Below are 25190 nucleotides of genomic sequence, written 5' to 3'. Positions count from 1 at the left end.
GTCAAGATTTATAACTCTGCTACATATCTAAAGATGCAGCAGGGTCCCAATGGGACTGCACTTTTTACTGAGATCAGCAGTCACGTTCACTACCATAAAAAGCTTATTGCTCTGATAAATATCCTCACAATAGACATTTTACCTAGTTGGTACTCAATGGCCGAGTACTCCGATGGTTCAGGGAAAGCTTTGTTTTCATTAGCAATAAAAGTCAGAAGGGTCAAGATGTTTCCCAACAGAGGTGATAGAAAAGAGATTACGGTGAAGATGAACTACTCAAACTTTTCTTTGGGTCACAGTGCAGGCAGACTGCAGAAGTCAGCCTTAGATGGTGCTTTTCATTTGAAATAAAAACTGAAGTCTTTTGGAATTGCCATAAAAAATTTCATTATTTTCATGAGACACTTTATTATTGCAGTCAAAAGCCCCCTCCTCTGGCCTTGTCTGTGTTACAGTCTCCTAAAGCACTTGGAGTGGGAGCAATAAAAGTTAGTATTTTCTAGTTGCAGATGCATTGGTAGCCACTCTATTTTCACATCACTTTAGAAGCTGTGAATTATTAATTGCAGAGGTGTGACCTGCTTCAGTTCCTTACTGGGATGCAAGGGACTTTTACCCTGCCTCCACATCAGCAGCCTCGTAGTTTGCAGCCTTTGAATCATGCACATTTGGGTCTCATTTTATCCTTGGAAAGGTGCTTGCACCACACTACAAAAGCCCCCAAACCAACATGAGAATAGAGTGAGGAGAGGGGTGCTATATCTCTATTGACTTAGAGGAGCCAAAGGAGCTGCAAGCAGGACTTATTGTCTTGGGGTCCCAGAAACAAAGCTTGCAGCTGGACAAACTCACTCTATTCTAGATAGTAGATAGTAGAGCCTAGAAGGGAAAGGTTCAAGTTTAAAAAGTCCAGCAGCAAAGGCTCTTCTAAATAATCAAAGGCCATTGTGACACTAGAGAGTATACTATTGTGCCCAGGAACATATATACGGAACTATTTTGTTTTAAATAAAAAAGTAATCTTTTGAGCTACAATCATATAGCAACAACTTCCACTAAATATTAAATAATATTAAACAATATTAATAAATAAATAAACAGAACACTTGAAAGCCAAAAAAGTTTAGCTGCAACTGGGCAGCAAATAAAGCATTAACATATCATTTAGCATTTAAAAGTGATCTCCTCCTTAACCCAGTGACATCTTTGTTTTGCCATGGGAGAAATAACAATGAACTTCACTTGCATTAACGCTCTCCTGTTCCAAATTGGCTCACCAAGAGTGGGGCCAATCTGAGAGTGACTTTCCCACTTTCAGTCCCCAAGCTTTGCTAGGCATTGTAAGTCAGACCTTCTCCTTCCTTTCTTTTGAACTACACAGAGAGGTCACCAGTAAGTTATCCCAGCTCTATAAGGAAAAGCCAATGAGAAAATACTGCAGGCATAAGAGGAAAGAAATTAAGCTTTCAAGACCTCATTCTGTTTCACCGTGAACATGTGGACTTCCACATGCATTAATCTGCCATCTAAGTGTCTGTGCGTGAGAACAGATTTGCAATGAATTCCCATCTCTTGCTACAGCACAGGATTAAGTAAGTTCCATCAACAAGTTAAAGATTGTTAATAAAAATAAACAACTGAGTCGTTCTCTACAGGAATGCTCCCCTATATGGGCTATATGAGCACTTACACTGGGACAGTCCGAAGCAGTTCCAAGATCCCTTGCCCATTCCACTGCTGAGCTGCATGTAGTTCCTCAGTGCAAACCCCAACAATCTGGAATAAATGAAAAGAGAGATACTAAACTGGATGGGAACTGTGCAAGAACCGTAGAGAAAATGTACCACATGGTACTGGATCAAACAGTGCAGGTACAGAGGAGAAGCACCATTTCTTTAAACTAGGTGAGCAAGGACAAATTGAGCCTGAGACAACAGAGGGATTCTGCAATTCCTTATGCCCTCTCCTACACTTATCATGGGAAGTACCCTGGTCATGTAACATTTAATCTTCCACAGAGTGTGTGAACTTAACTATGAGGACAGCCTGGTGATAAATCAGGGTTTACTGAAGATCCACTAATCTGTTCTCACTTTTCAATCTAGTCCACACAAGACAGGACAGGTTAGATTCTGAGCACGTGCAAAACACTGCTCTGTCAGCCAACTGCTAGGGGCAAGTGCAATACTGCACCAGCAATTTCAGTTAGGCAAGGGACTCGCTGCCACAAGGGAGTGCTTCAGTGCTCATAAATCCTTGACCAACTCAGAATGCTGACTGGTTACATCTTACCCGGCACCCTAAAGTAAAGCTGCTTACACATCACATAATCCACTCGTCACTGCAAGCAATTGCAGACTTCTGCCTTCCTGTGTAAGGCAGGATGTGTTTGCTTTTCAGGAGAGGAGCTGCCACACTGAGCAATACCAGATGTCTCTCTCACAGCAGCTGAGATCAGCCGCTTCAGATGAAGGGGTGAACCACCCTTCAGCTGATAGAGGAAGGCAGTTTCTTCCTGATCCGTCATCCGCTGGCTTGTGGCTTTGAGCATAATGATTTACTCTTTGGGATGAAAAGTTATTTTAGCCATGGCCTTCTATTCTCTTCCTCAATACTTTAAGTCTTTTCCAATGATACTGAATTTTTGGCCAAAATCTGTTGAACTGATGTTTTATCAGAAAAGAGGAAAACTGAAAACTAAGCTCTGCAGAGCAGCAAGCAGAAGTGCATGATGTGCCTTTGCCATGAGCATGAATCTGCACTGATAGAGATCTGTGTGGAAAACCATCAAAGTCAGCACGTAGCCAGCTCTGCACACCCTACTTCCCGTGCCCCTTGCAGACCTCACTTTCTCAGGACCCAGCCCTTGGAGATGCACTTCATCCCCACCCATCTCCCAGGCTTCCTCCATGAACAGCCTGAATCACCCTTGCTTCAGGACACCCCTCCCTGGGCCTTCACTCACTAATTACATACAAACAGCAAAACTCTAAACAGGAAATTAATTTGTGTTCATTCTTTTCTTTTTGCAATCGTTTATCCTCATGGGTCAAAATAAATCCATAACAACAAGCATCAAACAAAGGGGAAAACCAAGTCAACCATATGTGTCAGGGAAGATGAGAGGCCAAGAGCCTCGGGATGCAACAAGTTGACTGTCCTTTGATCCAGCACAGCTGGGCACTAAAGAAGAGATGTGGACTCATGCAGCACTAACTGGGGAGTCAGCCAGGAATCACCCTGCTTATCTTGGCACTGTCTCTCCTTCCAGGTCCCACAACTCACCTTTCACTGATTAAACCCACACCCATCTCTTTCTTCTTAATAAAACATAGACTTTTGGGCACCTCAGAAAATTCAGGAAGGCCTTTGCCCTTGCACAGCAGTTGTCTTGTGCAGGTCTGTGGTAATGGAGCTTCCACTTACATGTTGCAACTACAGCCAAGGACAAATGAGAGGAACTTAAAGCTTAAATTGTAAAATACACTTGCATTTTCCCACAGGATGGAAGCTTCTCCATAGAGCAGGAAGAAATAAGCAGCTGGCATAAACTATGCCAGCTCTTCTACTAAGGTTATTAACTCCAATATGCAATTTAAAAATATCCAAAGCAGCCCATATCTAAGAGACACCACTGAGAAGAAGGACTCTGGGAAAGCAAGCAAACCTGTTTGGCCAAGGAAGGTCCCCTTGCTGAACAGTCAGGTTAAATTGCAAGGGATATTTTAAATGCTTCTTTTGCAAAGCAAACGTGAACCTTTCTTAAACAGTAGATCAATACAGGAAAGCTCACTCAGCCTCCAAAGAGTCTTTGTGTCAACACTGCAGCCTACATTTCTGCCATTAAATAATGCTAACGCAACTCTGTGTTCTGCTCCAAACTCTTCTTTTCCTGAACTCAAACCAGAGGATCACTTACCATAGAATTAATTTGAAGGTAGCTCTACACTACCTTTTATAAGTGTTTCTCTCAGCTTTTTTCCCTATGTTTGGAATTTCAGAGCAGTAATGTAATACTCAACTCCAGGTCTGTTGCAGGGTGTAAAACTTCTCTTCATCAGATAGACCTCTATCTTGAGAGCTGAGCATGCCATTGCTCAATCCTGGTAAAATGCTTACTGAATACCTCCAGAGTAACAACTCAAAGATCAAATCCATGGTAATCATATAAGGAAGAAAGGTGGAAGACAGGATAATAATCATCTGACTTATCAAAGCTAAATTAAATGTAATGTTAGCTGCATTCTACACCAGGGAGGTGACAGTCAGAGCCACTATTGCTAGGTCATACCTGTAGGAAAGTAACAACCCCAAAAGGAGTCTGCACCGGCTGCATCTGAGGGTCTTCTGTCAGCAACATATGCTGGATTCTGGATTCACTGTTGTCCAAAGGGCTGTGCCACGATACATGGTCACCGCTGCAGAAGGTGTTTTCTGCAAGAAAGAGAAGCAGGAAATATTTAGTCTGTAAAGTCTGCTAGAATATTCCTTCTCTTAGCATCTGCTCCTGACCGCTGTCAGGCCGGGACCTCTGGTCTGGACCAGAACAGTCACTGGTGGTTATTCACCATGACTGCCTCCAGCCAGCTCTGCTGAGTTTCTGTGTCAGCTGAAGTACCTGAAGCAGCAAAATAATCTTACTGAGCCATCTGAATTCAAGCACTAACTTTAAAATTGCCCACTCTTGAGTCCTGTGGCAAAAAATGGTGTCCTGCTTTGATATTAATCTCAAAACCAACAAATAAAATTAGCTTTCCTCTCACTTAGTCTCCTTTTTGAGAGGGTGCAGAGTCAGCAAGCCATGCTAGATGCCTATGGGACATCAAGTCATACTTAATTTGCAGCTCTGATTTGCCACAAAGATGCTGAGATGTGACTTAAACACGAATAACATTCTGCTATATCTAATAAAAGTCCACAGTCTGCTGCCCAACTTGTGATGGTCTAAGTCAAAGCCACTTTCTTTCCCAATTGTCTGGTGGCTCTGGTGCAGAATTATAATTAGTATGTTCCTTCTTTCCCAAACAATGAGAAAACCAGTAGGCTCTAAATTTCCCTCTCTGTCAGAATAAAGTGCATCAAAACAAAGAGACAGAAATTATCCTTCCTTCTTCACGACTGTAAGCATTCCTTTCTTTTCTTCCTCTCCTACTTAGAAAGACAAAGCCCCAGATAATCCCATGTTCCACAGCTGGTGCATGCCAGAAAGCCCACCAGAACCCATCTGTATGTTGCTGCCCCATCATAGGAAAGGCTAATACTTGCTTTCTGAGTGAGCTAGAAGTAAAACAACCAACCATGACCATTTTCACAACGATTATAGCATGGTCCTCTTGCACACAGTTCCTAGAGCATGCGTGAGATAATGCTGCCTTAGCCAACTGCCTTGTCCTCAAGGTCTTGTGCTTGTCTCACTCCAGGTAGAGCACGCACAAGTAAACAGCCTGGAATACACATTCTGCTCTCTGACAGAGGTGTAGTGCCCCAGGGATGAACCAAGTACTGCCTGCCACCCAATTCAGTGGAGTGCTACTACAAGCAGACGTGATCCTGGATCTTCACCTAACTTTCCCACATCGCCTTCCAAATACATATCAATAGGACTTCTCTTAACTATCTATAAGGCATGCTGAAAATCCTTGAACATGACAGCTTCTGCAGTGACAAGAGAGAAACAGCATTTACCAGTAATTGCAGCTTTGTCCCCAGTCACATTAAAAAACTGACACTGAGGAATTGGGTCCTTGCACACCACTCACTGTGCATCCACACCACCATGACTGTGTGCATGTACTCTTGGCCAGCAGCAAGTGCGGGATGCTTCAAGACAGCCATCAGCAGCTGGCAGGTTAAACCAGTGAGAGTTATCTCGCAGTTGCTGTGGTTAAAAATACTTACAGCCTCAGTGAGGAGCTAACTCATGCTCACCCGCTCACGGGTTTCATGCAGGGCGGCCCGGGCAACTCGTAGTTTCTCCACCAGGTGTCCCCATTGGTGTGTTTTTGAATGTTTATTATATGTGGGGGTTTCACATGAATGTCTTGGACAGCTTTTTTGATTGAGAATTAAAATAAACTCCAAATACCATAAGGAACTTGGCCCGAAAATCGAGGCATGTAACAGAAGTGTTGTGATAAGTAAGGGAATGTTTTCCTTAGTTAAAATTAGGAAAGAAAGAAAACATAGCGAATGCAAGCTGTTTGAAAGAGTTTATCCTGATGTACACCAAATACACACTTTCAGCTCTGTGACTGAAAGGAGTGGCTCAGATATTACTTTACTTTTAAAGTTAGGAAAATATAAGCAGACAGAAATGAAAAACATAATTTATGGGGTTTCTTTTTTTAGTATCAAGATTGGATGAAAGAAACCACTTAGAATGTTGCGAAGGATCTTGTGGTATTTTCCAGGTTAGCCAAAATGTGGCTGATTAGATTTTTTTTAAAATGATAAAAGCCTTTCAGTCACAGTTTTCAAGAATGAAACAAAGCCACAAAGAGCTTATTCTTGGGCCCTGTCTTTATACCACAACATTTTGCCCATCAAATGCTCACACAATTCTATGCTGATCGATCGCTGCGTTTCACTGCTGGTGCTGCTTCTCCTGGGAAAGCACAGCCCGTTTAGAGCAGGTTTTCAAATGCAAATGTCTCTGCTGGAAACCCACCTGTTTATGTCCATGTGAACACTGAACACTTAGAAAATCTCCCTCTGCCTTGCATGCACACGAACACCACAAAATTCACACTGACTACTCAATTAAATCACACACAGAAATACTGCACATAACATGAAGCTGAATTAAAACCTGTAGGAGTGCAAGAAGTTCAGAATTGCAGCCTGAAACTCAGCTTTTCGCTTCGTGCATTGTAACCAATGTGGAATGTAAGATATAAGCTCTTCTCCAGAGACCACTGCAGCACTGAGGACAGTTTTAATTGCAGGACTTGAAGCCACAGAAACGAAGAAATTACAGAAAGAAAGGACTTGATAATCACTTTATCTTGCCCCATGTTGGAAACGGGGGTGAGCATCCTCTTTTCCCACCTTTCACACTCATGTTTTCAAAACAAGACAATCAAAGCCTTTCTCAGCATTTACGTTTTCAACAATGTTTTAGCCAGAAAATCCTAAAGCTTTCATAATGATTCCTCCAAAGTAAATTTATAACCAAATTTGTGGATTCGAATTTAATTTATGTTGAAGTAGAACATAAACCATCCAGATAAATCCCCAAAGTCATCACAGTATGGACAGATGTGAAAAGTCTCCTGTGGCTTTTGCACCTATCATTTGCAGTGTTGTTGATAACGCACCTTTTACAACCTGCCTTTCATCCACAAACAGGTAAAATGCTCTAGTATTTCCTACACGTACATATGTATTTCCATAAACCCAAGAGATGAGTAGGCACAGGACACACTCAGGTACACAAGGAGCACAAACACCTTAAAAGAAGCAACACACTTCAGTCAGACATGCCTGAAGTCAGCTCCTTTTCTTCCTCAAACCCCGTATCTCCTGCACGATGAGGACTAGGTGAAGCAGCAGCCTGCCATCCCCAAACTGATTTCTGACAGCTATGTTTTGCACTGCTATGAACCAAGGATGGGCCTAGGACCTTCAGAGATAATGATGCCAATATGGGTCTCTCAACAGCACTCAGTTTGATAGCCATACCTCTCAGTACACATTTTGATGCCTACTGCAGATATCAAATGAGACGCCTACACTCACAGCTGGAAGCTACTTATATACAAAATGAAAAGAGACATGAAAATAGGTATTAATAAACACGTAAAAGAAATATTGTATGGAAAACCAAAAGATTACAGGAAGAAGTTTATGTCTGCGGAGCACTGACTTAGTCTGACAGGACTCGTCGCTACAAGCACCTCAGAATAATTTGTAGTTTTAAGCCAAAACATAACCCCCCTTTCAGATAAGCACAGAACACTCCTTTACAAATCACCTCAGTTTAGTAAAGCTGAAAGTTTAGAGCCTCAATGACAAAGCTGGTTCTGCAAGGATCATATCACAACACTGATGCTGTCCCAGCCGCTGCAGATTTGGGAACTGCCTCTGCTTTATCCAAGGCAATTAACAGCAACTCCCAATCCAACACTTTTTACTCTTAAAAAGCTCTGGTATGACAACCCTTTTGGCCTGCCTGTGGGATAAGCAGATAAGCACCTGTGGGAAAGCTTCTTAATGGCTTTGAGCAGGGATTGAACACATCAGATGTTACCAAAGTCCTTTTGCACTGTATTTCTAAATGAGACAAAATGCATTTGTATCCAGAATCCAGGAAAAGGTGAGATGGCTTTCAGCAGTAGCTGTGAAAAATCATGGGCTTCGACTGGACAAGCACCTTCTCTGCTACTACAAGACGGCAACAATCAGCCTAGGAGCATCAAATGCCAGGACTTGGGTGTCTTTTGCTACTGCAAAGACTTCTGCCTCTGAACTTCTGTGCTACGTGACTCCACAGCAAAGCCAACAAGAGATGTGACATGTCCAGGGAAATAATTTTATATAATGGGAGAACTTTGATGTATTCTTGTATAAATAGCAAGCCTCAAACCAGTTGGTATGTTCCCATGCTCTGGAATAAGCTTGGAGAAGACTTCTATGAACAGGGGAACTACGGCGCTCTCTTCTTTGCGGGTGTGCACACTGTGGATGGACTCCTCATTGCCTGAGGAGGAAGGAGCTCTTGACTAAAGCTTTTTTACTGCAGCTATGGCACACACAGGAAGACCCTATCTAGGTTCACCTCTGTCTAAGGTTGAGTGTGACACATCTGCACCCTTCTCCACCGCAGAGGGCACAGTTAGTATTTTTACTCATCTACTTGTTTTTACAATCCTTTAAAAAACAAGTTTCTCCAAGAGCCCTACTACTCTGTTCTGTTTGACACTGGCCAACAGGTTCAAACATCATTTGGGTAGCACAGTCAGCTACGCTATGAATGAAACGGCCTTGTTTGCTTAGATGAACACAGCAAAAACAACAGTCACCAGAAAAAGTTACCAGCACCTCACTGGGGAATTGTCAAATCCGTAGGACAGATGGCAAGAAATGATCTAACCATCAACAGGAGGAATTAAATAACAAAGGAACTGAAAGAAATACATTAAAAAAAATTAAATCCAAATGATTTTAGTGTATGGATAAATCAGCAAAACCTCAGGAGTACACAAAGGCTCTGATTTACTGCATACAAGCTGATTCACAAGGGACTACTGTTGAGTACTTCTGCCCCACAGTAAACCTGAGGTGGTGACATGTTCCTTCATGGAAGGAAGAGCTAAGCTCCTGATGTGCCTCAGGATAAATAAGTATCCTTCAGCAGTTACCATGGGAGTGCTGGATGTGTTGTAAATACACAGGCTGCTTACAGCAACCTCTTGGACACTTGCAACCTTCCTGCTTGGAAGGGGCACTAACAGGACCCATCCTCACAGTCTGACACTGGTTCTTTTTCCGCAAGTTTGTGTTTTAACAAAAACTAATGATTTTTCTTTTTCTTTCTGTTAGGGAATGCTGATTCTATGAAATCAAACTGCTTCATAGGGAGGTATTGATTCCACCAAAACTCTGCAAGGAAATCATTAAAACATTTCATTTCAAACTTACTATCTTGTTTCATAATTTATAACAGCAAATCTCAAGCCCCTCTCTAGCTCTACAAAAATGAGAAGTCTCTAAATTTTCCATAAACCAGCCCTTGTACCATTTTATTACGTGAGAGAAGCATCTCTAAGACAGTTATACCAGGCCACTCTGTTAAGCTTCCCATATTTTGAAGTCTTTAAAATGTCATTATCCATTTTCTTTTACAGCCCACTTAAAGCAGGTGAGGTTCCTTCATGCAGCAATGGTCATAATTCAGCTGTGCAATCTCTCCTAACTTTACTATCCAACTGCTCTATAATGAGAACTGGGGAAATAACTCAGAGGGAACCATTCCACTGTAGACTAGTAAATTTTCTTTGTGTAACACTGCTCATGTATTTCCTTGGAGTGCATTCCCATCCCCTTTAATTTGACTAAATATAGCTGATGCCTAAAGAAATAAAACCAAGCCGTATTCTTGGCCTCGAGATGTTTTATAAACTGTGTAATGTATGCAGTCTATGATCAAGAGGTGTCACCTAGCTCTAGAGAGAGACACAGATTAATTCCCCTTCTATTTTCTTTTTTAACCTGCCAGTTTCACATGGGATCCTGCAAGGAGTCCTTACTCCCTTGAATAGCCACAGGGTGTAAATTGAAAAGGAATGCAAACAGAGAAAACTACTAAGAACTAAGACAGCTCTATCCAAAAGGTGGCCCCATGTTGAATCTGGGTTAGGGAACATCTCCAGTGAGCTTGCTACCGGCTTGCAGAGCAGATGGAAAATAGCTATTTGGGCATCTGGGAGTCAAACATCTTCTCTGGCATGTGCATAGGGGACTGTATGTAGGAAAACAAGGAGCTGATGCTGTTCCACCAGCAAGGACACAGCAAGGGAACTTCAAGCATACCTCTTGCCCGTGCATGGCCTGGCACACAGTCCCCAGCCGGAATCTGGCTCCAGCTCAGACTGCACCATCATCCAAAGGCCAGAAACTTCCACCTTCTGACATGGTCATGCCGTGCAATGCTTTAGGTAGATTTTCAAATTAGGGGAATAGATCTGTAGCCTGACCATTCTTCTGTATGTCTTCTAAGACACCTCTTCCTTCAACATGCCAGCTAAAGTCTGCAACAGAGGGGTGAAACTGTTCTGACTTATCAGCTGGATAAATCCATCTGGACAGTGTGTTACAGGTTATGAGCTGATACTGCAGAGAGTAGAAGAAGCCCTAAATAGATTATCTACTAAGTATGCTTGGTTTGGGGAAAACAACTGCCCTACTGCACTCCTATCCTTCAAAAGCAAGTTTCTGTGTTCCCCTCTTGTTTCTGCAGAAAGCCAGGCCTTCATTACATGGTCACTTTATTCTGGGATATGCACAAGATGATGATGAAAGACAATCCTGGTTGTTTCCCTGAGAAAGCAGCAGCTATCCGGATCACCCTCTTGAGCCAGTGATGTTGCTTAGCTATGCTAGCACAACACTTAGCACTTCTCTGCTAGCTTGCTCTAAGATAATATACCAAATAAATCTGCAACAGCGTGTGGCACCGGGGATGCTGGCACACCAACAAGATGACCACATCCCTCACAGGAGCCAGAACTATGTTATCTGCATCATTCGTTGGCTTGAAAATTTGCTGCTCTCAGGGGTACAAACCTGCATTTTTGTATTCTACTGTGAGATCTCAGCTAAACTGCAGGCAGCGAGACACAGACGTCAGCCCGCATAACTCAGAGCAATTCTGTATTTGAGGGCAAAGCAAAGCAGGGTTTCAGCTCCATGACTTATGGGTGCAGGAATGTTAAAAAAGCCCCCAGTGAGTTCCTGACCAGCATGACAGTGATGCAGCCAGACGTTTAAATTGAATTCAGCTTGTCCAATACTTACAGAACCAACGTAATTTATTGCACCGCGATCGCCCCATGCACGGTCTGTATAATTTATTATATAAATGTATTTTCTCCAACACACTTTTAATATTCAGCCTGGCTTTGTTAAAAATAAAAGGTAATCTGGCAATCTGTCACCAGTAAGATGTGATGCTGTTTTTCAGTACCATTTTGCAGACTGAACAGCCAGAATTAATTGAAACTAAGGGCAGACGCAGGGTCCAACACTGACAAGTATCAGCTATGTTTTTCACTAGAGCTACTTAATGTATTTCTAACTAGCTCAATAACGGATATAAGCATGCAAAGACGTAGCTATAATAAACAGATATAAAAGCTAAAGCTGAAAATCGTGTCTAAAACCCCCAAAGTAATACTGTTATTGCAGCTCATTATATAGATGCAAATTAAAAACAACAACCCAGTATAAAAAAGGCTTTATTCAGATTCATTTGCCAGCCACATTAAGATAATCTAAGGATAATCAAATGAATGCTAAATTCAGTCCATCTGCTTAGTTTCCTAACCTACAAAGCACTGCACACATGGATTGTTAAGGGGGAGAAATGATTGTGATATCTTCTGTGGGACCTGCTAACAATTTATAATTTTATTTTCAAGTCAAGCTGGATGTGTTTTAAGACTATACAAGGAATTAGCAGAATCCAGCCATATTTGCTCGATGTTAAAAAAAATGCCTTTCCTCCCTGTTTTTCTTTTTCAGTTGTTTTGCTGCCCCTTATCTCCTGTCTGGGAAACAGGAACTGCCCCAGCCCAGGCACTCCAAAGAGGTGCAAATACACACGGTGCTGCTGCCTGCTGCACACATGCAGCATAGACAAGATGCCTTAGGAAGAATTAAAGTGCTGGAGTACAATTAAACATTAGCTCCACTGCAGGGATTCAGATGGGACTGTTAGAAACAAGAGGCCTAGGCAAGAGGTTCTTTTAAAGTGTGGAAAACCCAAAATTATCAGTACTGTAAGGGCTGCTTGACCTCTGAGGTTTGAGGACAGTTTCAGATAGAAGTGTCATGCAGACTTTTAAAACTTGATGAGCTGGCTGAAAATACACAGCTCCAGGGTGGAAGCCCGGAAAATTAATGAACCTCTCAAAAGTCCCATCAACTCATGCAAGCATATATAAACTTATGTGATCATTCAAGTCTCCTGGACTGAAAGCCTGGTGAAGGGCCTCCCATGCCTTCCCAGGGTACGTCACCAGCAGGACAACACTAATTCCTCACTCCGTGCCCTGCTCAGAGCCAGCACTCACCCCTACTGGCAGAGGGATGGTGGAAAATGTGTCTCACTGCACTGCAGCGTCTGCTGATAGAGTTGCAAACTCTGCTTTTCTTATCACAGAGTAGATCCCAGGCACGCAGATACCTCCTGTGATGTTACCGAGAGTAGTATTTTAGCTGGAAAACAAATGCTAAAATGCTATCGCACAATAACCAATTTGGTGCTGGGCCTCCTCTACCTCTTCTGTTTTCCAGGATGCTTCTTTCCATCCCTTACAGATCTGTGAGTCTGGCTGGCTCCTTCTCCCTGCCCATCTCTAAGCACGTATACAATTTCCATGACTGCAGCCTCCGAGAATTTCTCACGCAGGCTCCCAGCAAGTGACTCCGGTGCCCAGGGCACGCTCCCACCCTCTGCAAGCAGTGGGCCCCGTGTCCTCTCCCTGACTCCATACCGCCTGCTCCGCCAGCCACCTCCTCCTCCATTTCCTCTCCTTCCCACAGCTTCATCCAGTTCCTCCACGTCTGCTCCTTACAGCCTTCTGCAGCCGTCGCAGTCAGCAAAGGCAGGAGCTGGCACATCCGTCATGCTTGGCATCCCCTCAGCATAAGCGCTGCCTGGGGCGGGATGCATCTCCTGCCTTGCTTTTGCAACAACACAGTTCTCACCTATCTACAGATTTATCTGCATGGTTCCCTCCCACAGGGAGGGAAGGCTGGAGGAAAGCAAAGCAGCATCAAAGGACTTACCTGGTGTTGTCGAGTATGGGAGAGAAAGAAAATGAATACAGATGCAAGTTGCTCCTTCAAAGCCCCACAAAACTCTTCTGCTCAAAGCTCTTACTTCTCTACACCCCATCATTCAGACCCACTGCCCTTGGATGCTGCAGGCCTGGGCTGCTTTCACCTCCTCCAACAGGCAAGTGGAACAACCTCCTTCTTCAGCCTCTCCATCACCCAGCCCCACAACAGCAAGGGAGCAGGAATGACACACTTGCCAAATCCTGAGCTCCAGGCCAAGCAAGAGACCCTTCCACCTCTGTCCAGCTGTGCTGCCACCAGCTTTCTGCATCCTTCACCTGAACAAGACATGTTTTACAGCTCCCCTTCAAAGGATGGTATTTATGTCTTCACCAGTTTCAGAAACTGAATAGCCTCAGGATGGGGTGGAGGCCCACAAGCAAGAAAGGATGTTGTACAGCAGGATCCCTGTCAGATAAGGGCTCAGCTCAAAATAGATATTTAATGACAGTTTATTTACAGATTATGTGGTCCCACGTGGCTAATTTGAAGAGATACTTTCATTTAAAAACCCTATGCTGTGTGCTGGCACATGAAAGCCACAATGTTTTATGGTTACCTGAACGCCTCCCAGCCAGATGCAGCTAGAACAAAGACTTGTACTCACAGCATTTAGCAACCTTTATGTGTCTTCAGTGAGAGAACTGCAGCAGGAGGGAAAACCAAAAACACTTCTTTTTGTTGGACCTCCTGCATAATTGCGCATGTGCAAGCCACTGAGAATGATGGATGCTTAGATGGACGTGGGAGCACCGTAAGACCGTACAGTCACTTGTGATCTTCCCCTAGATGCCTATATATGATAAGTTTATGTTGAAGAGCTTCCAAGAAGCTTGAAAGAGAAAGGAAGGCAATATTCTCCTCTGAAAGACCTGAAGAAGATGCTAGCAGCTTCTTTTAATAGCCTTCACAGCACAGATGTCTAATGGGAAGACTGCTAGACTGCATTAGGCTATCCCTTTTAGCAAAAAGTCCTCAAGAAAGGGCAATAAATGCAAAATTGTCTGTGAGAAAAGACTTACGGAGTTATCGTGTTGTAATCTCTTCAGAAAAGAGTCCTAGTTACCTGGGCATTAGTTCTGAGGCTTATAACAGACAGGAAGGGTAGGGGTCTGTGAGAGAGCACTGTAGCCTTTTTGTCAGTGGTTGATTATTTTCTCTTAAATTTTCAGGAATTTAAAGCTTGCACAGGCCAAACTTTTGTTTTACTTTGGCAAAGCAGGAGGCCAAAGGGCAGGAAACAGAGGAACTTTGTATTCACACATATTTGTGTAAAATATTAGTTACGCATTGAGCTCTACCAACCCGTTACAGTAGGGCAAGAGAAACACACAAACCTAGTCCAAGAGCTATATTTATGATTCAGATCCAAAATGGCCAGCCTGTTTATGGAGCACCTTTTGAAACGCCATCCCAAGTGTTCCAAGATAATTCCTTTAAGCTCATGATTTTAAACCAGAAAGCAGGGGAGTCCATTTTCCACAGGCTGTAGGCTGCCTGCAGCCTCCGAGTATACTCCCCCAGTTTCTCTTCCCCACCAAGAACAAAACGCTTCCCCTGCTGTGCCCATTTGCTACCTCCTGGCTGAGCAGGCTGCTGCTAAGGATCTTTGCGTCTGAGGCTGTCAGAAGATGGTCTGTAATGAGCTCTACGTACGGCCACTCTCATAGGAAGAGTGGGTTAGTCAGCACAGTTTGAGCACCACTTGCTGCACAGATCTTCAACAGAAAGCGTAAGAAGGTGGATATGTAACAGTGAACCCAACTTCCAGCTCAGTCCACTCTTCTCTGCAGTTTCATCTAACATGGGCTTGGCAGCTGCCAAGGGAAAAACCAGTCCTTTTCACAAGGCTACTCAGTACGTGTAACCTTCAAACTCTCCTCTCTGCATCCCAAACAACTGCACACAGGCAACAAGAGAGGATGCTCCTGCGACTACAGAACAATCCCTCTGTGTTGTGGCTTTCAGCTCCTCGATAGGAGGAGGCAACACTGCTCTGTGCAGAAGCTTTTAACTATTAAAGCGGCTGCTTCCGTTTCCCAGGAAAGGCCGTGTGGGACAAAGACCTCCTATATAACACGCCAAAGGACCTCACACCAGCAGGAGGGGGAGTTTTATGCCTTCCCCGAGCTGTTGCCTTTGTCTTGCATTCCTCCTTCAGTACAGGAGACAGAGCCTTTGTCCGAGGCTGGGCTGACCATGTGCAGCTTCTCCCCCACTTTCTTGTCCCAGGAGTCAGAGATGCTCTTCTTAACAAGGACTGCTGGTCCCCAGCGTGTCGGCTCCTCCTCACCCTCCTGCAGCAGAGAAGCTACAGGTATGATGGAGAAAAAGCTTCCTGCAGAGAGCTTGACACCACTTTGGGCAGAAAACATTAGCAAGATCAGTTCTGATCTTCAACTGCTGCCACTCAAGATAGATACTGTGAGGGGCCAGCATCCAAGTGTCCTAGGGCGCGGGGCCTGCTGGCTGCCCTCCTATCACTTACAGCAGCCTTGCACAGAGATGTATCACACAGCTTCCTCCAGGTCTCTGTGCACATTTCTTTCCTCCTTCTCTCAGTGGCAGCCCACAGGCTGTATGAAGCCTAAAACAACTTGTGCATTTATAAATGCAACCACATATCAGATTTACAAGTGTTGCTGCTCTGTCCATCCCTGACATCTGGGAGCAGCCTCAGGGCACACGGACTGATGCAAAGCACTGAGAAAAAAATAGATATCCTCCCCCCTTTTTTCTTTCCTTTTTTTAAATAAACGAACTGAATGAACTGTACTGAACAGCTGAAAAGCAACGAGCCAAGTTCAGTTCCCAGGCAGGAACAGGACACAAGTTGACAGAATTAAAAGGGACAACATCAGTTGAAATCCAGCCAACTCAAACTGGGCCTAAACTTACTTTATCTAAATTGCAGTAGCAGCTAAAAACAAGCCTTCTCTTTCAGGCAGTGCTGAGATCCCTCGCTTATTGCCTAGAAATACTATGCAATCAGTTAAGCAGTCTGGGGAAGACAGCTTTCCTTCTATTTCAACAAAGTCTTTTACAAGGAACAAAGACTTTCTGTGCCTCTGCTCCTGGCACAAAGTGTTTCCATGTCTTAGTATCAACACACCCTTTGGGGCCAGAGAAGGTCCGAGACCTGTTCTCAGCTGAGAGCTAGGAGTCCGGGAGACAGTAGTGGCTTCCACGGCAAGGCCAGGAAGTACCCAGCCTGACCCATGAATCCAGACAAACTGCAGAAGAGAAAAAAGCCCAAACTTCGTGACATTAGATAGGTAGAGAAGTAAAGGCTTTAATTTGTATTACATAGCTAGCTCACTGACGATGTAAGCCACAGACTTTTCAGCCTCCAAATTGAAAGAGAGTACATGTGTCCTTGGAAGCTCCTGGGTTTCCAGTCATGCTTTCCAGTATGAAGTGCAGACCAGGAGGAAGCCTTGTGCCCAGTCCATGTTCACACCACCAGTGCTGACAAAGCAGAAGTCAGTGTCACACTGCAGTGGTGCAGGTCCCCTCCTCTCAAGTGCTTGAGAAAGCATCCAGCACCTTTTAAACCTGGCCAAGGGTTGCAAGGGGTTTTCTGTCACCACAGCAAAAGGAATTGTTTGGAGAAGAGATTCTCTGGTGTCACCAAACTTGTCGTCAGTGCCAAGACCTGTCCTCTATCTCCTTTCCAAGTGAAAGGCTCCCTCCACTGAAGAGCCTGGCTGTTATAAATAGTCAATATTGCTACGCATATTCCTTACAAATCCCTGCTAGGGGTTGGCAAGACCATCTTCACATTAAAAGCAGGCGCTGAAAGTTTACAGTTTCTTTGAGGGGGAAAAGAAGAGCTATAATAATGCCTTTCAATGAGCTCTGCTGGACCAAACCCAGAACAGTCATAGCAAAAAAAACCCAAAAGGATTAGAGAAAAAGTTTGATGCCAAAGACTAAACAATAAGAAAGCTTCTTAAAACTTGCCTGAGAGTAGCTATATCAGGAAAGCAGAAGGTGTCTAGCTGCCCCATCCTTCAAGCACACTCAAAGGAAAAAGACACAAAGCCATGCTGCAACACTGACGTCTCTCCTTTGAGAGCTCAGATACACAATCACGTTTGTGTAAGTTACAACTGCACGCATAGGCTGAGGCCAGCAAGAGGCAAGCTGTCATCTCTGCTGCTGCAAAAGGAAAGGTTTCCTGCAACTGGCACTGCCTCGCATGTCAGCTAATGGGCACGCACACAAAGTGAGCAGAGCTGCTACAGCAGGACAAGCCTCGTCTGGTGGGACATGCAATAGGCATTGGGCAGTACAGGGTGATCAGATAATGCCGCTAGGCAAGTTTCTACTCTTGAGCATCCCAAGCAGTAACAAGAAGAAGACACTAAAACTAAACTCAGTTCCAGCTTCAATGCCTTCTCTGTGCAACTATGGGACAGTATTTCAAGTATTTCATGCATTTATATGCCTACAAAAATGTCTCCTCGTAGAGTCATCTTTTCTGCAGACAAAAACATTTTCCATGAGGTCTTTTCCATGTTGTCTGTCTGACAGCTTTGCAGAGAGATGCTTCTCTCTGGATTACTAGCAGTGCTGCATAAGCTTTATTTGTGATCTACAAGGGGGAATAAAAAGGGCCAGGTCCCTCTGCAACCTGCACTTTGCTGCAACACCTATCAGGACAACTTACAAGAGTTGCATTTGGCAATTCCCTCCCCAGCAACTTAAGAGCCTCCAGCCAGCTACGGGGAAAACTAGCAACAGGTTAGAGACTGAAGCACAAACTCAATAGCTGCCTGTCATGCCTGGCACGTCAGCCAACCGCTCTGAACACAAGCAACCAGTTTGTTTTATCAGCCAGCACGTCGTTTGGTACCAGCCACAGCACGTACATCCCAGCTGGAATCTAAGGGATATGACAAGGCTGGCTTAGGAGATGGGGGGGAGGGATGGGAAATACTGGGAGGTGAGCTCATAGGCAGCAGTGTGGGGAGAAGTGGATTTATTGCTGCAGTGTGGGATGTAGAGGAGCTAGCACAAAAAGACATAAAGGACCACGCTTGATCTGTGCTGCTGCTCACAGAATAGCTTGTTTTATGGGAAACATCTAAGGGGAATTAGGCTAAAACCCAACCAATTTCTCATGGACCACTGAATAACTATCAGATGATGAGAGCTTTTGGCCATGACAAACTTGGGTTAAATTGGAACCAGTGACTTAATGTTTCCATACTCCTTTGCAGGATAAATGCACGCAGCCTGCGCACTTGGTTGAGTCCTGTTCACCTACGGCAATTTACTGTGGTACATTTTCGGTGTTTGCACAGCAGAGTTCACTACATAACAGGTTCTGCTGAAATGAAATTGAAGTTGATTTATACTTCTTTGTAGAGCTAAAAACCATAGTTAATCCCCCCCATTTTTAATCTAAAATCCTGGAATACTACAGAGGAGCCAGGGCCAGCTCTACGCTGGAAACTGGTCAATATTACAAACAGATGATAGAAAAAATACATACATTTTACAGAGCCATAGCAACCAGAAGAGAACAATAAATCAGCCTGGGGATGAAAAAAAAAAAAATATAAAGGCACAGTCAGGGAAAAATATATATGAATTACTGGGAGATTGTATTTGGCTTTAGTCATCATACTGGGAAGAAAAAACACACTGTTTTACAAACAAGCTAGACAGGCCTCATTTGTATTCAAGGAAGCAAAGAGTTTGTTTTGGGTTTGGTTGGGGTTTTTTATTTCCTTTTTACACACAAAATTGGCCTGTGTCAAGAATGTTTGAAAACATGTTGGCAAGGTAAGAGTCACTGAGGCTACCGCACTGAAGCTTTCTGGACACGAGAAGATGTGAAGATGAGGTGTAGCAGTTACAGCAGGGCAGCAGGTGTCAAGGTATCTGCTGGCTGAACGGCTTCAGGGCTGTGACTCCAGTCAAATCACTTAATCCCACTGAGTCCCATTTTCAGTGTAAAAGTTATATTGCCTGTCAAACGCAAAGTGCCTCCATGGCTCAGACTAAACTAACTTGGATCAGATGAAAACTGCCAAATAAGAAGAGTGTATCTCTATCTGCAGTCCTTACAACTCCTGTAATCACCCTGGCTTAAAAAAGGGGGAAACTGCAGCACACAGAGATGGCACAATGGCCCCGAACTGATGCACTGAACCAACAAGCATGTAGGCAGGAAGAGTGTATGTGATTCCTCAAACTACAGACAAGCCATCTGACGATAATTTCTACCTGAAGAAAGTATGACATGTCAGAAGTAACTAAGGAATGCTACACGTACCTCATTTTGGGCTTTCTTTTCAGCCTGGCTGCCAAAGGCTTGTGTGGCTGTGCTGCCTTGGGCATTTGCATGCACCAGTCAGAACCATTCTCCCTTCCAGTAACTTTGGGAAATTGTCCCACTAACTTGAATCATGACAGAGGACAGAAGCTCACAGATACTAAGTTCCCTCATGTTTCTTCAGAAAAGAACCCAACACATCAGCTAGAGCTGTTCAGTCATTGTTTTAACATGCTGTTACCAACATATAACTTGTCATGTACCTGCTGGAATTAGTTCTGTCCAATAGACTTTACAAAAGTGTAATAGGTTTTCTAAGGAATATCTCATCTAAGTGAGTTTCTCCTGAAGTAATCAGCTGAAATCTACATTAAACTGCCATCCACACATTGCATCTTGCACATGCTTACTTCCTTTGCTTGTACATTTTGGTATTTCCATTTTGCGGTCCCCCAGACAGCCTCTTACTACTCTCTAGTCAAAGGTTTAATATTAAAATTCAACTTTTAAATTAGCTGAGACTTCAAACTCACATAAATATATATTTCATTACACTAGTAATCAGGAGACTATGAAAAAAAAAGATAAATTATGTATTTATGGAACCATAGAAAATTACATTTAGAAAACCCAAAGAGGACACCTAGTCAGTCAAGACATAGGTATAATATAAAGGGGACTAAGGCGGCTCCTACTCTGTGCTCACCTGGGATCAACTCTTTCTGACAAATACCCACATAGAATACTTTGACTTGTTCTTAAAAGTATGCAGCAATGGGGAATCTGCAACTATTCCAGTATTTCACCCCACTTATCATTCAGATGTTTTCCTAATGACAAACCCTAAGTCTGCCTTACAGAAATTTTAATAGTGGCAGACCTCTCATACCCTCAGTAGGCACACAAAAAAACCATTACTTTATTCCCTACAGCAACCTTTTGCATATTTGAAGACTGTTCTCACATCTTCCTTCCATCTTCTCTTCCCTACACTAAACAAATGATCTTTCGATCATTCCTCCACAGGTCATATTTTCTGGACCTTTGAGTCATTCCTATTGCTCTCCTCCAGACTCTCTCCAACTGGGACGCATCTGACTTGAAGTTTTTTTGCCCAAAATGAGGTACAATGCTCTCCCTTGCCCTTCAAGGTGTTTCCAGCAGCGTACAACCCTATCACATGCAATACACAGAACACTTCTATTTATACGTTAATTTCACTTCTCTCAGCATGTTGCTTTAGGTATAGTTCATTGGCGACATTAACTTTGAATCGTTGTCTCCTTTCAGAACTGTGCATTGGATTATTCTGTGTAAGCACAGGACCTCACGGCTGTTGCACATCCCTCACCTTACTGCACATTGGTACTTGAGACAATTTCCACTATTTGCAAAGGTTGTCTGAATCTGAGCCCTCTGCACCAAAAGTGCTTTGCTGTGTCTGCACATTTCATCAGGATACTTTGCATTTCATCATCCTGATCAATACAAAATTGCATGAGCTCTAGGACAGATTTTAGAGGAATCCAAACTCTATGCATCTTTTGTTGTTGACAACTACACATTGACAATTACTCAGACTCCAAATATCCAACCAGTATTGCATCTCTCTTTAGTTTTCATCAAGACCGCATTTCCTCAGCTCGCTTGCATACTTGTTGGAAGAGGCAATGCCAAAAGTCTCACTAGGATCAAAGTAACCAACATTCACTGCTTCCCATGGTGCCTGTAACTTCATCACAATTAGTTTGTTCTGATTCATTCTTGATAAATGTATGCTGGAACAGCCGTTATTCCCTGGATGCCTTCTAGATGGTTTGTTTTTCCTAGCAGTTTCCTAAGACCTGAAGTCTGAGTGACCAATTGGAAACCTCAGGGTTTTGCATTTTTGGGGTTTGTTTTGGTTTTGTTGTTTGTTTGGGTTTTTTTGGGGGGGGCTGAAGGTGAAGAACAGCATTTGTCATTTTCCAGCCTCCTGAAATGCTACCTGTTCCCCCTGCAATGGCAGGGCTCAGACTGCTCAGGCTGACATGTTCTGGGGTAAATGTCACCAAGCTCCGCCAACCTGTAAACCTCTAATTCATGGATGTCATCTTAATACTTCTGAAGCTAGTTCCACTAACTAGCTCCCCACTGCGATCATGCATTGCAGAGAATATAACCATGACATACACTACGCCATTAACATGATGAGTTTTTCCTGAGAGTTTCTCCAACCCTGTACCTTGCAGCTGCAGCTGTTTTCTTTCAGGCCAAGAAACACAGAAGCAGCAAGAACTCATGCACACAACACATTTGTTTCCATACTACATTAATATATGGCCCTTATAATATATATCAGGCAGGCCTGTGAAGCTAACTTTAACTTCGAAACAATGCAGATTTTGATTTCAGGAAAACACAAATAATAGCCTCTCTCTACTGATTAAGTGTTGTAATATTGCAGTACCTAAAGAGTTAACAGTTGCAATAAGCCCTGGATAAGCTTTCTGCAGGAAAAGCGTTTCTTCCTCTTCGTTTGAAGTATAAATTTGTTGTACCATGAGATATTCCCAGTATATCCGTGAACCATGACAAGCTAAAGTCACCAATTCAAAGTTTGCAGGTTTGGGGGTTTTTAAAACTAAAAATAACAGAGTTGGAATGTGTGGTCGTGGTCAAACAGTGATAAAATGAAGAACAGATAAAGCCACAAATAAAATTTTTGAGATTCTCAAGCTTCATTTGGTTGAAGGAGGGGAAGTAGTGCCATTTAATCAAAAGCACAAAGCACCAAGTGTTTGTTACAGTGAACAGGGAAGCCAAGGCTCAGAGAGGGCTGAAATTCAATGCAGAAGACTGCTTTTCTAAAGCACAGCCACAGTGCAGGAGAGACAGGAACAAAGGCACATGACATTCATTTGCCTAGAAGTGTTTGTTACAAAAATACATCACTTGCAATGAGACATGCTTTGCAACTGCAATATACAGTAATAATACTTAGGACATGAGTAGCTGCTAGATGAGTCTTCAACTCAGTCATCACCATCTCAAAATGCTCAGGTTCAGCAGAACTGTAACTACACCTTACTCTCCCCCAACTTCAACCTGACCCAGCAAAGCACATCTATGATAACCAAAAAGTTGGCTTGTTATTCAAGAGATAAGAATTTAGCTCTTAGCATAACTTTCAAAGTAAACAATCTTTTGACATGTGAAAGTGCTTGGAGCCTATCGAAAAAGCTCCTGCCAGTCTTATTTTCTCTTGCCTCTTGTTCAGAGTGGATTCATAGGCATTACTTAAGTTGTTTCGGTTCATCAAATGTTTTTCAGCCAATTTTGGAGTATTAAAGAGATTCCAAATTTGGGGTTTTTAAAAAACAGAAAAAACAAACAGCAGAGGACAACTTTAAGGTCCATACAGCGGAGTCAAACAGCACTTATCGTTGTTGCATTTGATCAATGCTCCAAGTGGCAGAGACAGAAAGAACTTGAGCAAAAAGAAACCCTTCATCATGTAAAACAATGCAGGCCCAGCCTGCCTACTGCCCAATGGGCTTCAGGAGAACCACCCCTTCCAGTACTTCACAGTTTTAAAGTTTTAACATCTGACCAGAAAAGTCCTGTAAAAGACCAAGAAAAAAAGATGACAGCAAAAGATCACTTGGCTTTGCAGAATGAGCACGTTAGACTGGGGCAAATCCTGTTGGGCAGAAAAAAAAAAACGAACAGTGCAGAGCAGTGGGTGCCTGATTACCCAGGGGTGATGCAAGGAAGAACACAGGTATTGCTGTGGGGACTGCCAGCCTGAGAGGGGGCAGCTCTCACCAGTAAAGCAAAGCAAGACACGTCAGATGTAGAAGGACAGGGGACTGTGCAGAGCAATGGAGTGAGTAAGCTTACACTAAATAGAAAATGACTGCATCTAGGTGCTGTCAACAGGTATTGCCCTGAGAGATCAAGAAACATGATAGTATGTCCCATTAAAAGGCTTACTTTTAAATGCATCATCTTCTCGGGATTATCCTGATGCCTATGATTAGCCAGAAGATCTTAGCCTAAGAAAGTTTTTATTCGAAAGAGACAAGTGATAAACAAATTTGTACTAAAACAAAACTAGAGCTTGGTCACTTTCTGCAACATCATATGGTTTCCTCTTATACAGGGCAAGGAATGGTTGGTAATACTCAGTGAGAGCACACAGCTGCTTGCTGAAGGGCATGAAGCTGTACAGAAAAAAAGCCAAAACAAAACGTCCAACTCTTCTGTGACATCTAAGAGGCCTCTGGAGGTCTCTTGTCCAGCCTCCTATTTAAGTGGAGCCATCACCAATGATGATCAGGGCTGTTGTACCTTTGTGGGGCTAAGTCCTGAACCTTTTAAGGAATGGAGATCCACCACCTCTCTTTTAAACTGTTCCCTGTTCTTTGCCACCCTCCTTGTGAGCAAGTTTTCCCTGAAGCCCTTCCAGAACCTCCCATAATACAATTCAGAGCTGTAGCCCTTTGTTGTATTAGATAGGGCTTGACCCCAGTCTTGTACCTAACCTCTCAACAGTTGTAGGCTCCTGTCAGATCACGCTGCACCTTCTCTTCACAGGCTAACACTGCTCTGCTCCCTCAGCTCTCTTCATAGCTCACTTGCTATAGGACCCTGACTACTCTGGACACACTCCAGTTTTTAAGGATCTCTTAAACCAGGAGGCCCAAATCAGGACATAGTATTTTAAGTGAAGCATCCCCAGTGCAATGCCAAAGAGGGAGTAACTTCCCTCAATCTTCTGCTCATGCTCTTCCTAAGGTAACCCAGCATTGGGTTGCCTATTGCATGATGAGCATAGAGTTGGCTCACGCTCTATTTCATATTCAAAGGAAGAAGTCAACTTATGGTTCATACACTCGGTTTTTAAATAACGTAAACTGAGAGCTAAACACCCAGAGGCTAGAATCCATTAACATATATTTGAGCAGTGCCTTTAAAGAGTCATGGTGGATAAAAAGTCAAAACCAGCAAGGATAATACTGGGGGCCCTTAAAAGTTCATGTCAGACTGATGCATGGACACAACCACTCTTTCCAGTCTAAAAACAGTTCATTGGCTTTAAGTTCAGAAACACGAGACTGCATTAGTGCAGGAACCAAACAAGGAAAGTCTCTGCCCTGAGTGCCAGCTTAGTCACTGAGAAGTTTGTCCTAAAGTACCCTACCGAATCCCATTTCACTCTGCAGACTTCCTCTCACCCATGAAAAGGGTGAGACAAACAAGCAAGAGAGGCTGCTTAATGTGCAAATAGAAGGCACTGAAACTACTCTATTAAAGACTGTTATGAGAACCTACATTGGAGCAGAAAATTTAAAAAGAGGTC

At 43.3% G+C, this 25190-nt stretch overlaps 1 protein-coding gene and 1 long non-coding RNA gene across 3 annotated transcripts in view; both read right to left on the bottom strand.

The window, feature by feature from the left end:
- SUFU (SUFU negative regulator of hedgehog signaling) overlaps positions 1-25190 on the bottom strand; it is a 91626-nt gene that overhangs the window by 37562 nt on the left and 28874 nt on the right. For both annotated transcript variants that reach the window (XM_030488574.1, XM_030488573.1), the window contains exons 4-5: positions 4292-4434; positions 1691-1776 (exon numbers count right to left, since the gene is read on the bottom strand). In XM_030488574.1, the coding sequence (XP_030344434.1) occupies positions 1691-1776; positions 4292-4434 (229 nt within the window). The remainder of the gene's footprint in view (positions 1-1690; positions 1777-4291; positions 4435-25190) is intronic.
- Positions 18176-24034, bottom strand: LOC115608985. Its single transcript, XR_003991705.1, has 3 exons — positions 23957-24034; positions 23626-23632; positions 18176-18187 (listed from the first exon to the last, which is right to left on the bottom strand). It is a non-coding gene; the product is annotated as an uncharacterized LOC115608985 (long non-coding RNA).

This window comes from Strigops habroptila, chromosome 5 (genome assembly GCF_004027225.2).
Source record: "Strigops habroptila isolate Jane chromosome 5, bStrHab1.2.pri, whole genome shotgun sequence".
Classification (NCBI taxonomy): domain Eukaryota; kingdom Metazoa; phylum Chordata; class Aves; order Psittaciformes; family Psittacidae; genus Strigops; species Strigops habroptila.
The sequence above is the reverse complement of the archived record's forward strand: the minus strand, read 5'-3'. Positions and strand labels throughout refer to the sequence as shown.